Below are 13,889 nucleotides of genomic sequence, written 5' to 3'. Positions count from 1 at the left end.
GAAATGAAATGTTCTCTCTTGAGTAAATGTATTTATTTTTACCTGCAGTTATACCAAGAAAGATTTTGTTTATACTATACGCAACATAAAACAGCATATGGGGTACCATTTATCTATTAATTAGTAAATAACCAAATATACGTGAGATTTTTTTCTTAGCTGTGAGGAAAAAGCAGATGAAAAACTAAATAAATAAATAAATCATTTGTGCAAATATGAGTTTCTAATCTCACAGAAAGTGTAAGTTTCTTCTTCCAATTTTTTCACTTTAGTAAGCTCATAAATTGTTACCATTAAATACAGAAAATCCTGTTGCTGGTTTTTTTTTGCATATTAACTCTTTATTTTGTTACCCTACAGTGCCAATGGGAAATGAGGCAAGACAGTTTCTACTGCTTAAATCTCCTACCAAAATGAAGCCAAAGCCTGCTTTTTCAGAATCAGAATACTTTTATTGATCCCTAGAGGAAAGTATTTGACAATGATTTTTCATCAAGGTTATACCATTCCCAGGAATGCTCCTTAGCAAATGACCTTGATTTTTGCCTTCTCCAACAAACTGAAAGAAACCCTTCTTCATGTCTAATGTTTTATTTGGGTTTGAGAGAAGCAAGAAAAAGACATTTAAAAAAAAACACTTAGTATGGCCTTTTTTATCTTTTACAGGGCACCTTGCATAAACACTCATCACATTTTTTTTTCTTTTTAGTGAGGAAGACAGCTAGAGATGCGAACAAAACAAGTATATACATGTCAAAATGCTTACAGTATCTTAGTCTTCACTTTACTGTGGATTCACAGCAAATTATTGGTTTGTGTATGTTTGCAGACTGGCTCTTGAACACTCCTAAACTTGCAGGACTATACCTTATGAACTACAGGAAAATAAGATCTTTCTGCAGTGACAGATTACCAACACTTTCTGAAGTTGTCACCAGACCTCTCCAGGTACTGATGTACGCAATGTGAAGAAGCCAGTATTTAGGTACCTAATGTATTACTAAGGAAGCCTGCCACTTAATAAACCTGGTGAAAACACAATAAAGTGACAAGAGATTTCCAAGGATCCACCATGAAGGACGGTTTAGTATCACTCCTTTTTTAAACATCTTCGGTTGCAGAGAATGAAGCCCAAGCATTTTGGAGGCAACAGTGGTCTTTTTTTTCTTTCTTTATGAAGAAGCTTCGTGCGCAGCCCCTCTCACCACAGGGATGTCTGGTAGTTAAACTTGATCTTCAGAAGATACTTCAGATTTACCTGTGCTACATCATACACAATGTACCTGAGGGAGCACGGTTAAAGAAAACAGGTGGTACAGATACAAATTAAGCTGAAAACACAAATACCCTGACAATTTATTTTGTGGTGACTGCTGTTAGGACATAAACACAACCCTTCAACTGTCTCATCTTCATGTCTTCACTGCTATAAGCAGTGCAAATGAGTCGATTTATGCATGACAGCTGGGTGAGCTACACAATGAAAAGTGTAGTCCTGTATTAAAAGACAGAAAGCTATAAAACTGTTTCCATGGGTGAACTCACTGGTCTTTAATTTATTATACCTTACTTGTACTGCATGTTGAAAGTGACTTAACTTACCTTCCCTATTGTAAACCTCTCTTTGATCTTTGATGTGTAAATGCACCGAGTTGCTGCTATGTGACTGGATCATTAGATTTTGTATTAATGACAAATGAACAGATACACCTAATGAAATGGCCGGTGACTGTAAGATAGAAATGTAACAAATTTTACTCACCTTTTTAACTGCACAGGTTATGTACAGACAAGCAGGTAAAAAAAAAATCATTACACATATAACCAAACAAACTAATATTAGAGGATACTCGTTGTACAGCAGACTTGTGTCATCAATATTAGTGTGGACTCCTTTTCCCAGAGGCACTTGCACTCCATTTAAAGTGACAGTGGCATTTGGATCGGGAGCTGTTCTACCCAAACCTGTAATAAAAAAAACCCAAAAGTGAATATTATTAAATGCACGCACATACACGCAGTTTTAAAAACTGACAGAGACAAAGGTAAATATTTCCTGCTGGGATGAATTTCATCGCGTTGTTAAGAACTACGCTGAAAAGCGTGGATCTAAATTACAGTTAGGGACACAGACTAAACAGAAATACAAAGCTTTAAGCACAATGTTTGCCATGTGAACCAAACACTTAGAAAAATAATACCAATTAAAATGCTGCAACCCATTATGTCTCTCACCTTTAACACTGTGCTTGCCCTTAGGTAATTTTGTAATATGAGAAGCCTTCTTCAGTTCATGCCTGCATTAGTTAAAAAGGAGGTTGCATTTATTTACACAGTCAGGCCAACATTTCAAAGGATGAAATATATATTTTTTTGCATTCAGACCGTCACTTACATGTTTCCTAGAGCAACCTCGCCGAGCAGAATGAGGCCCACAGGATCTGACTGGGAGGTATGGCAGTAGTTCGCACTCTTGGACACCATGTCAGCAAAGTACACACCTTTGCCAAACATGTAACCAGTCTGGAGAAAATTAAGCAGGACTGTAATGTTATGCAGGACTAAACACTAGAAACTATGGGTAAAGTTGGGGTATTTATTAGAAGGAGAGGTTTTTAATTCTTCACATCTTATCATCAACCTGGTTTCAAAACAACACTCACCACTGGGGCTTCTGGAGGGGCGATGCGGAGACCCTGAGACAGAATACCGGCGTAGTTGGTGGTTCGAGAGCCGTGCCACAATAGCTGGCGATTGTGCAGCTCCTCGAATGGACGGTATCGCTGGTGCTCTCCCTCTCTGACAATTTTAAATATCTAAAATACAGAAACACAATCAGAAGACAAACTAAGATTCCAAATCTATTAAAGCCATTAAAATGAAGCGGTTGTCCTGCTTAAACCCATTTTTACCAAGTTAATCAATCAATAAATTCAAAAAAAGAAAAAAAAAAGACTTGCCTCTTGTACTTCCAGTGTGTACGTGTTGTGCGTAGCAGCGTGGGTGTTCTTAACGTATTGCACGATGATCTCAGCTTCACTTGTGGTCTTGTCAACAACCTGTAAAGCAACAGATGTGTCACATGCATTTTTTTGTTTTTACATTTCAAAACTTAAATCGATCATCAGGGCAAAAATGAAATCTTGCCCACCGTTGATGATTAAGAACAAAACTTTACTCTCTAAAGAGCTGTGCTCCTTACCTCAATCTTTGTCTTGAGTTTCTCATAGTTTATGTCGATGGGGTCTTTCTCATTGTCCTGGGCTCCTCCTCTCAGTAAGCTGTAAGCCACTTCAATATCCAACAGGTTGTCCAACATCTGAACTTTAGCCTAAAACAGTGATGCATTTACAGATCAACCTTTTTAAACTCTGCATTAGGCTTAGTGGTGACATGACAAAGAAAGGTCAAACTCTAGATTGGGCAGTTTATGAGTCCTTACTTGAATGTAGTCCAGGTTGTTGAGCAGTGGAGGCTTCTTCATGCCAAAGTCATGAGGTATTAGGGTATAAAAGCGATTGGAGAGATCCAGTATCTGCGCCTCAGACACACACTCTGACACAGCCTTTAACAAAAGTAAGTTAAAAATGTAAACGTTGCATGATCAGGAGCTGCACAGATCTCATCCAACCACTGGTACAGAAGGACTAGTTGTTATGTCCAAAATTCATTCCAAACGATAGTATTAAAATGGATTTCAAAGCATTACAGAGTTACCGTATTTTCACGACCGTAAGGCGCACTTAAAAGTCTTAGATTTTCTTCAAAAAGTACGGCGCGCCCTATAGCGCAGTGCGCCCTGTGTGTTGTAAGGAGGACGTAGTAGAGAACACCATGAGAACGCTAAAGGGTGAAGTGTGGGCGCAACCCTGAAAATGGCAAAGAGACACGCTTATGAAGCACAGTTTAAACTGAAGGCCATCAGCTACGCGGAGGAACATGGAAATCGAGCAGCGGCGAGAGAATTTAAGATTAACGAATCGATGGTTCGCAAATGGAGGAAGCTAGAAAACAAGCTCCGGCAGGTCAAGAAAACGCAGCTGAGTTTCCGCGGACATAAGGCGAGGTGGCCCGAGTTGGAGGAAAGACTCGAGCGGTGGATCATCGAGCAAAGAACGAGCGGGAGAAGCATTTCGACGGTCACCATTCGGCTAAAAGCAGTTTCACTTTCACTTTTTGTGAAACTGTGCCATTTTTCCATCCGGACCAGGACTACGGTAGCGCAGCAACTTCCAGCGGATTATAAGGAAAAGCTGGCCATCTTCCGCTCCTACTGCAGCAAACACATCGGCGACAAAAACATCCAGCCCAGCCACATCACAAACATGGACGAGGTCCCGCTCACTTTTGACATCCCGGTGAGTCACACTGTGGAGAAGCAGGGGACCAGCACGGTAGCGATATGCACAACGGGGCACGAAAAGTCTTCTTTTACTGTTGTGCTTGGCTGCCATGCTAATGGACAGAAACTGCCGCCTATGGTGATTTTTAAGAGAAAGACTTTGCCTAAAGAGAAGTTTCCAGCAGGAATCATCATTAAGGCAAATGAAAAGGGCTGGATGGATGAGGAAATGATGAAAGAGTGGCTGAGGGAGGTGTATGTAAGGAGACCAGGTGGTTTTTTCCACGCATCACCATCGCTCTTAATCTGTGACTCTATGCGTGCCCATCTCACAGCCGATGTGAAAAAACTAGTGAAACAAATGAACTGTGAGCTTGCTGTCATTCCGGGAGGCCTGACAAAGGAACTCCAACCGCTGGACATCGGTGTGAACCGCCTGTTCAAAGTAAGGCTGCGAGCGGCCTGGGAGCGATGGATGACCGATGGAGACCACAGTTTCACTAAGAGTAGAAGGCAGCGCCGGGCGAGTTACGCCACAATTTGCGAATGGATTGTAGATGCTTGGGCTAACATGTCTGCTGGCACTGTTGTTCGAGCTTTCGCAAAAGCCGGCATCATTTCCGAGGAGCCGCACGGCACGGAAAGTGACTCTGACAGTGAAGAAAGTGAACCTGGCATGTTTGATGGAGATTTAGCGCAGCTGTTCAGTTCAGACACAGAGGATGAGGACTTCGATGGGTTTGATGATAAAAATGTGAGTACCAAACTTCGTTTTGCTCCTGCTTTATTTTTAAATACGCACACTTGTATGCTTGTGTGTTGTTGATGATGACGATTACTGGTAATAAAAATGTGAGTAAGGTACCGAACTCAGGTTTGCTCCCGCTTTATTTTTAAATACGCATACGGTACTTGTATGCGCCCTATGATCCAGTGCGCCTTATGTGTGTGTTAAATACAGTAATGGCACACATAACTGAGACTGCGCCTTTTAGTACAGTGCGTCTTATGGTCGTGAAAATACGGTATATAAAGAGGAATCCAACATAAATACCGATGCAACTCTCAGAGGAGCTGTTGACTGTCACTGACCTGCTGTACTTCAGTGAGGAGCGCATAGGCACTCTGGATTTGCCTCTTGCTCAGCTTACCGAGTGGCATCTTCTGGAGGTCAATCTGCAGACAGAAGAAGAATAAATCAGCCTGTCAAGTGCAAAAATACTGGTGGATGCCAGTGCTACCCCTCAGCATTCTAGTAGTTCCAGTATGGTATCATTTTCAAAATCCTCTGTTGCCTTGTTCTCAAGTTATGACATTCGCAACCTTGCGTTTCAAAGCCAGCTGCCCAACGCCCAGCAGGGTCAGCCTTTTACAGCTGAGGGGTAATAATAAGTAGTAATGCTCACAGAGCACTTTACATCATTATAAATTAACTTATTGTATTAGAAGAGTTATCTAATCTGCTGCTAAAATAAAAAGCACTTAAAATGTTCTTTGTGAATTAAGACGAGTATTTTCCTTAAATTGTTTAATCTCTTAAACATCAGTAAATTATTTTTATGTCTGTGACAACAGCCTAAAATGTCAAAAACTAAAGCACATTTACATTTATCCAGATGTCAATCTACAGCATCAGACACGATTTTTTGGGTTTTTTAATATACTTCTTAAAGTTGTACTTCTAAGTCAAAATATTACTGTATACTGCATATGTTTTATCCATCTGACTTGAATGAATGAACTTGCGAAAATGTGAAGTAAATACCACATCGGGCGAAATGGTAAAAATAACCCAAAGAACTGGAAGATCCTGATTTCAGTGTGTGGTAGGCAAGTCTTACCTCAAACTCGACCATGGCCTTCTTCATGCTTTCTACATCAAAGATCATCTTGATTAGCTCCTGGACAGGTTTGGCCAGCTTTGACTTGGTGCCAGCCGTGGCTGTCAGCCTCTTCACTGCCTCCTCATCCTGCACAGAAACACAAGGGGTCACTAAGAAATTAAAAATCCACAACATGTCAGACGAGATGTTGACTTATTACTGTGTATGTGTACCTGTCCGTAGTCAATCTCCAGCGGGTAGAACTTATTGGGATATTTGGTGAAGTTGGACGAGCCCCAGTCATTGCCCGTCTTCTCCTTGTACACACCCAGGAAATTATCCAGAGCAGAGTTCTTGTCATGGAATTTGTCCAACTTGTTTCCTCCGATAGTTGTACCCACTCTGCCCCATGACCTGAACACCCAGTACCTACACGCATGTCACAGAGGGAAGAGATACATGAGTTAGTGTCTGGATAGATAACATTTCCACGAATGGGGGGAAATGGTAAACAATAGGCAAAGCCTAACTGCAGCCAACACAAAGAGGTCCGATTACCGTTTCTGTACATCATCCTCAAGCAGCTGCAGTTTATAGTAAGAGTTAGTTCCTCTGACAATATCCACAAGACCGAGTGTAGCACTGTACATCTTCCCATTCTGCTCCAAGACATGGGCACTGTTCTCCAGACCTGGGAAAAAAATAATAATTAATTAAAATTGTGGGGGGGAAAAAAAAAAAGAGAAATGAAGCATTTTCAGTCCATGGTACTAATGACTACCTGAGTCTGGATCCACAGCAGCTCCACCTTTGACTGTGAGTTTCATCTTCTTGGATTTGCTACCACCTGTAATGCCACAACTGTTTAATGTATGCACTAAATGTCACATTGTATACCGCCGCAATTGTTCTAATGCATTCATTCAGTATTTCCACATTAAGTGCCCTTTACCTTCCTCCTCTTTCACCCTCCCTGTGCTCTTAGTAGCCTGTGTTCCAGACTTGGAGGCCACAGATGGAGCCTGAGCTTCGACTTTAACCTCTGCCCCCCAGGGGGAGATGGCGTGCAGGGAGACCAGCTCCTGGAGGGCTTTGCCCGATGACTTGATGTCAGTGAGGAAATCCTCAGAGACCACACGCACGCCAGCGTCCCTTACTTCCTCCATCTTCTTACTCATCTTCTCCACCTCCTCTGTCAATACATGGCAAAGTTTGATGTTATATCATTCCTTTTCTTACTGAGAGTACTTGTGATAATTCTCTCTTTAACAAATCGTTACTCACTCTTGGTGCTTATACACAATGAGGCCTTGTTGACTGTGCCGGTAATCTTTCCACCGAGCTCTTCCACAGCAGCTTTCAGATCATCCTTGTTCTTAGTCAGCTTGCCCACAGTCAGCAGCTTCATGCCAGTAAGAGGCTTGTCTAAGGGACAAAACACACAGAATAAAACATTTTGTTAATAACAAGAAAAATGTTAAGAATTTTTTCATTGCATTTTGTCCGTGGTACCAAGAGGAAGGAAGATTTTTAATGTTTTACACAGTCTTTTAAGTTTTTCTCACCTGAAGGTGCTCCCTGTGGCAGTGGCTCGGTCGGAGCGCTGGATGCACTCGGTAGTGGTTCTGATTTGGCCGCTGTCAGGGTTTTTGTGGGAGCCTCTTTAGGGTAAACCCTGTCCTGCCGCTTGAATTTGAATTTTTTCAGAAAAGAAACTTCGTGGAATTCCTAAAATGGAAAGAGAATATTTCAGAGACACAGAGCAAACAGGTAACTACAAATTAGTTTTATATAGCAGTTTAATTTTTCTTCCTCAGTCCTGCTCATTGGCTAAGGCCACCTCATTTATTTACTTTTCATTCTCCCATTGGTGACAGTACGTATTCTAGAAAGTTTCACACGCTCCACCAGGAAAGACTGTTGTTGGTGTCAAAAAACTAAGACAGTACCACCACAGAAAACTTAGGATGATTCAGTGACTACGGGAGGGGCTACTGCAAGAAATATAATACAGACTGACACATGCAGCCCACAGATTTTGTCCAGGGCAGCTATCCAGCCATAGTAATTGCTCCAGCTTGTGCTGTGCTAACAGGAATGTAGACTAGTTGTTAAAAGGTAACAAAGACAAACTTGTTCTGCAACTGTGGAAAAGACGTCTACATATAGTTAGAGTGAGATGAGGTGACCAACCTTGGGAATGACCCAGTCTTTGCGTAAGGGTGTTGTGGTTTTGAACACACACTTTGTCCAGGCAGAAATGTTTCCTGTGCAGTAATAGGCGTCACCCTTAAACACCAGCTGGCCCTGGCACTCCTTACAGGCCTCGAGAGCACCAAAAGCCATACCATCGGCCAGGCTGTCAACTACCTGCAAGTCCAAAAACATTCGTCATCAAACAGAAGAACAGCAGCACTCCTCAGAAAATTTTAGCTTTAACTGTATTCATGAGCAGTAAATATAGAATCATCTCCTTTCCAATATGCTACGTTAGACACAAAATACAACAAGCTTCTCTTACATTGGTCTCTCCAGAGGGAACTTCCTGGCCATTTGCAATCAGCAGCTCCTTCATATCATTGGCTGAACAATATTTTCGCAGCTTGTCCTTAATTCCCCAAATAAGCTGGCTTTGATTCTGCAGAGAAGTGCAGCCAAGACACACGCACAAACAAATTAATGCAACATCGGAAAAGATCAAGGTTTAACACGTGAGAAGTAACATTAAAAAGTACCTTTAATTGTTCTTCTAGCTTTTTCTTCTCGTCGTCGTCTTCTCTCTTCTGTTTTTTTGACGCTCCATCAACATCATCAGTTTTCCGCTTTCTGTGAGGACAAACATAACATTTCTTTAAAACTTTTTTTTTCAGTTAGTTCAACAAGGACAAAAGGTGAAAAAACATCCAAATTAGCTTCCTAACTGAGCCTCAGAGGATCACAGGATAGCAGTCAAGATGAGGAACAACAAGCCTGATTCTGACACCTTCAGTCATTAAGCAGATCCAATTGGGCCTAATCAGTTAATGGACACACACAAACGCAAGTTAGTACATGTCTGCACAGCCCCAGGTGTCAGTGTTGATATCGTGCATTCTGCTCTGACGAGGAAAATGCTTTTAGCATCCTGGGAGACCAGACATGCACACGTGTTTCAGTTAATGACCATCCAAGTCTCAGACAAACCTCACTCATCAGACAACAGCTGAATCTATGGGGAGGAGGAGGATGGGGGTGGGGCTGCACATAAATCAATGTGGTAATGCGTTTCAGCAGAAGTCTGTTTGCTTTTTTTCTGAGTGAAGACGGCCAGTGAAAGAATAATACTGAAGAAGCTTTTAGATTCTCTGCTAAAATCATCGTAAACAGATGCGAGCTGCTGCAGACGGGTGAGTAATTTTCCTTCTTTAATGCATTTTATTACCACTCCAAGTTTGTTTTGCACCTTATTTCTCTTTTTAGGACAAACATGGAGGCCACCACAGCATTGTTCCAACTCTACACTTTCCAAAAAACAACAAGCAACTCCTCCCATCTGTTGCCCCCTTTTCTAAAAGCTTTCCAGAACTTTTCATCTGCTTCCATTTCTAATGCCTCCTATTCAGCGTCGCCTCCACCTGAAGACTTGGTGATTTCCCCCAACGTGACGTACATGGCGGCTGAGCTCGTCATCGCCTTTTTCTCCACTACAGGAAATCTACTGGTCTGTGTCGCTGTGGGCCTCAACCGCAAATTGCGCACCGTCACCAACTACTTCCTGGTCTCGCTCGCAGTTGCTGACATTTGTGTGGGCGCAATCGCCATTCCCTGTGCCATCCTGACCGACATTGGCATGCCGCACCACAATCTCTACCTGTGTCTTCTCATGCTCAGCGTTTTAATCATGTTCACCCAGAGCTCCATCTTCAGCTTGCTGGCAGTGGCTGTGGAGCGCTACATCGCCATCTTCATGCCTTTCCGATACCAGGTCCTGATGACGCCTCGCAACGCTGTGCTGGTGATCCTCGCCACATGGATTCTGGCGTTTCTCATCGGACTTGTGCCTCTGATGGGCTGGCACAAGACGCCGCCTGACACGGGCTACTGTTTCTTCGTCCTTGTGGTGGACATGACCTACATGGTCTATTTCAATTTCTTTGCTTGCGTGCTCACTCCTCTGGTGATCATGTTCCTCATCTACGCCCAAATCTTTGTCACAGTTAAGCAGCAAGTGCGGCGCATCACATCTGAGCAAAGCGGCAGAGGTGACGGACAAATCAGGACCGCGGCCAGCATGCGGCGAGAGATGAAGACAGCTACTTCTCTCTTTCTGGTTCTTTTCCTCTTTACGGTCTGCTGGATCCCACTTCACATAATCAACTGCTTCCTGCTTCTGTGTCCACGCTGCTATGTACCTCTTGAGCTTCTGCTCACAGCCATCATCTTGTCACACGCAAACTCTGCTGTCAACCCTTTCCTTTATGCCTACACCATGACGGCTTTCAGGGACACATTTAAAGCTATTTTTATGTGCTGCAGGACAGTGGTGGACAGAGAGGCTTTAAATGAGACCAACAGCAGGGATCAACGCTAGAGCTGATCATAACTTTAATCCCAGGCTTCAAACCGAATAAATGATTTTGGCTCACCCCTCAGATTTGACAGCAGGGAGCCTCTTCTTGAGCTCTTCTTTGTCCTCTGCCCGCAGTGCATTGAATCCCTTCAGCTGAGCGGCGCTATACTCGGGCTTGAAAACCAGCTCCTCCCTGCGGCTCACGAAACACGCCGTGTGGTACCAGCGGTCAATAAGACCCAGCTGTGGCTTCTCGGGGTCCACAGTTTTCTTGGACACACGAATCTGATCCTGGAGGTTCAAATGGATCAAATATTTATGGGAAAATGACAAAGTTAACCCACCAGATGATTAAATAATTAAATTTAAACAACAGTTTTCAGACAATAAAAGCAGTCCCAAACCTTTTCTATTTTCTGCTCACAGCCTTTGCATGTGCTGCGGTTTGACTTGGCGTATTCCACAGCAAAGTCATTCAGCGTCTTCTCGCCTTTAGCGCCACCCTTCTGGTCACCTTTCCCTACAAGATCAAAAATTGAACATGTATATCTTTTTATAGCTGGTTCAGTTATCAGTAATAAAACATATCATGATGAGTCTACAGATGTATAGATATATGTATAGGTTAAATCTGAGTTATGTCAGACCAACTACAATTGAAATAGCTGTCTGTTTTCATTCAAATGACTGACAGACTCAGTGTTCAGCTCTAAATAAGCCTACCAAAGCTTCACCTATAGTCTAGTCATCAGGAAACCATTTAAAATATATAATACAGTCTTTGATTTTCTTTCCAAAGTCAACAACTGCTATAAATCCTTGTGACTGAGCAGGTAATTATGTTCTCCTCTCATGATAAGGGCATTTACACTAAAGAGTGAAATTACTTTATGATTTGTCTTTGCTGTTGCACTGATTGATTCTTTGATATAGCAATGTTTAACCGCTGCTTAGTAACACTGTTACTCCTCCGATTGCCTATTATAACTAAAAGAAGCTTAAGATAACATTAATTAAGTCGTCCAACCATTTCCACGAGGGGTCACAGCCTAATAAAACTGAAGTACTGACCTCCTGCGGCGCCACCGCTTTCTATGGCCTTTTTCACCTTCTGTTGGTCATCCCAGCGGAGATCAGAAAACCCAGCGATATCAGCGGTGGACTGAGCTGATGCTCGCTGCCAGAAGCAGGAAAAGTGGTGCCAGTGGGGGACCTTCCCATCAAACATGGGAGACTGGAGAACAAAAAACACAGATGTTTAACTTTACAGTGTAAAGCGTCTCTAATTGCTTCTTCCAGCTCGATGGTTATATGATGCCTCAGAAGGGTAATATTTTCCTGCCAGACTTATTTAATCATCTCTTTTCTTTACCAATGCAATGTTATGTGTAGGGCATTCAATCCATTTATTACATGACACAAAGATACTTTGGAACTACTCTTAAGTTAAATCCAGGTTGTGCAAAATTTTGACAAACAGCCCATGGCTTTGAGACATTTTTGTGGACATCAGTATAAAAAAATAAGATGTAAACATGCCGTTTTCTAGCATGTATAGCTATGAAAATTGAATAAATATTGTATATTTAGGACATAACACATTTTTTAAGGTTTATATACAAAGATTCAAAAACATATTTTTCTTATTTTACTAAGGCATACTTTATACAATGTGTAAACTAAAGTGGCTCAAGAATAGAGCCCTGTGTGACCCCTACATTCATAAAAAAGGTGCATGAAGTGCACAAAAAGTACTTTACACTTTGAGGATTTGTATGAATTACACAGACTGAATGTGGCAGGTCTTTAGAGAGAAAAGTTGAGTGACCTGAGAATCCTGAGCTGTTCCCATCAACCATGAGTAAACAGGCAGCCACATAAGCAGCTCTCCGACTCTTTAAGTGATTACCTCTCTGTGGGGCAGCAGCAGTTACCACGCAGTGGTATTTCTGCTTCTGTGTGCTGTGATTTTTTTTCCCCTATTATTTGTCTTCTGGGGTAGACAAACTCTGAATATCTGCAGCCTTCAAGCATAAATTAAATTAGCTCATGAAATGCAAGATGCATAATAGCCAGACAGAGACAAAAAGGCTCCGCGGCTCTTTGTGATGGACAGGAGTGCACAGACAATGTCAGCCATTTAAATGCTAACGAGGGCCTGATTCGGCGCAACTGAAACCACACCATAAGCTGTATTTTCCTACTCTCCAGTCTGCTCCTACCCATCCACTACACCCGTACAACAGCCCGCATGCTTTACTCAGATAGCAGCACCCAGATAGCAAGCCAGTTAACGGAGCGGCTTTGCCTCCACACATCGCCACCTTACCTGCACCATGATAGCCATCCTCAGCGAGTCTTTAGCTATGTTTTCTTTGCATTTTTTGCACGACGCGCGGCCACTTTTGGCGTATTCTACCCTGTACAGCTTGTCCTCTTGTGAGTCTGCCATAGTTGATTTTTTTTTTTAATAAAACAGAACTACACAAATTCACCACGAGCCGAACAACTTTCTTCGGGTGACGAGGAACCGCAACAATCAACGCACTGGCGGAGAGAAGCCCGCGTGCCTGCAGAGAGAAGAGTCACGTGGAGAGTTCTCACTCCGTCTCTGTTTCCCACCGCACCAGCGGCTCTCTCATCTGGGAAAACTACAGCTCTAAACTCGCAATCTCAATCCCATTCTTCCCGAGTGAGATATGAGCGAGTGAAGGTGACAGTATGCTGCACATGCATACATCTTAAAGTGTGATTTTTAAGATTTAGACATTGAAATTTGGAGTTTAGCCTCTGAAGTAGAGCCTGTGATGCATGGTGTGCTACATGTGCTGCAGATAATATCGGTAATAAAGAGGCTATATCATTTTTGTAATCACTGTGTATGCATACAAAATGTTTGCCCTGTGTCACATTAAGGCCTTCACTCCGGACCCGTGGTACCGGACCTGTGTGCTGTGGTACAATGATGTTTTCATTGTTTTCATACATGTTTTAAATCATTTATCCTGCAGTAATGTCCCTTTTGGCATTAATAAAGTACCTACCTACACTAAAGACCAGAACTGAATTAAGATCTAAAGGAAAATAATTCAAAACTTTATCAAAATGACACAAAATCCATTAACACATACCTTAAAAATTAAATGACTAAAATATGCAACTGAATTGTGTAAAA

At 42.3% G+C, this 13,889-nt stretch overlaps 2 protein-coding genes across 2 annotated transcripts; one reads left to right on the top strand and one right to left on the bottom strand.

Moving 5' to 3' along the window:
- Positions 1-430: 430 nt before the first annotated feature.
- Positions 431-13,288, bottom strand: parp1 (poly (ADP-ribose) polymerase 1). Its single transcript, XM_085381381.1, has 23 exons — positions 13,044-13,288; positions 11,786-11,948; positions 11,119-11,234; positions 10,791-11,005; positions 8,901-8,991; positions 8,687-8,803; positions 8,359-8,535; positions 7,731-7,893; positions 7,450-7,590; positions 7,118-7,357; positions 6,947-7,012; positions 6,724-6,856; positions 6,399-6,594; positions 6,184-6,312; positions 5,435-5,518; positions 3,443-3,565; positions 3,203-3,331; positions 2,961-3,059; positions 2,664-2,816; positions 2,396-2,523; positions 2,236-2,297; positions 1,851-1,965; positions 431-1,283 (listed from the first exon to the last, which is right to left on the bottom strand). The coding sequence occupies exons 1-23, from the start codon at positions 13,164-13,166 to the stop codon at positions 1,202-1,204; spliced, it is 3,045 nt and encodes a 1,014-aa protein (XP_085237507.1). The 5' UTR covers positions 13,167-13,288; the 3' UTR covers positions 431-1,201.
- On the top strand, positions 9,532-10,735 carry adorb1a (adenosine receptor B1a). The gene is made up of 2 exons (XM_085381383.1): positions 9,532-9,551; positions 9,625-10,735. The coding sequence occupies exons 1-2, from the start codon at positions 9,532-9,534 to the stop codon at positions 10,733-10,735; spliced, it is 1,131 nt and encodes a 376-aa protein (XP_085237509.1).
- Positions 13,289-13,889: the final 601 nt, after the last annotated feature.

This window comes from Rhamphochromis longiceps, linkage group LG15, assembly GCF_057381845.1.
Source record: "Rhamphochromis longiceps isolate RC_006_pf linkage group LG15, R_longiceps_female_GT1.1, whole genome shotgun sequence".
Classification (NCBI taxonomy): domain Eukaryota; kingdom Metazoa; phylum Chordata; class Actinopteri; order Cichliformes; family Cichlidae; genus Rhamphochromis; species Rhamphochromis longiceps.
The sequence above is the reverse complement of the archived record's forward strand: the minus strand, read 5'-3'. Positions and strand labels throughout refer to the sequence as shown.

Coding starts and splice junctions, on each gene's coding strand:
- parp1 (XM_085381381.1), bottom strand. CDS start 13,166: ATGGCAGACTCACAAGAGGACAAGCTGTACAGGGTAGAATACGCCAAA. Junction 8,536..8,686: donor TTCCCTCTGGAGAGACCAAT/GTAAGAGAAGCT, acceptor TTGGACTTGCAG/GTAGTTGACAGCCTGGCCGA. Junction 7,013..7,117: donor GAGGGTGAAAGAGGAGGAAG/GTAAAGGGCACT, acceptor GTGGCATTACAG/GTGGTAGCAAATCCAAGAAG.
- adorb1a (XM_085381383.1), top strand. CDS start 9,532: ATGCGAGCTGCTGCAGACGG. Junction 9,552..9,624: donor ATGCGAGCTGCTGCAGACGG/GTGAGTAATTTT, acceptor TTCTCTTTTTAG/GACAAACATGGAGGCCACCA.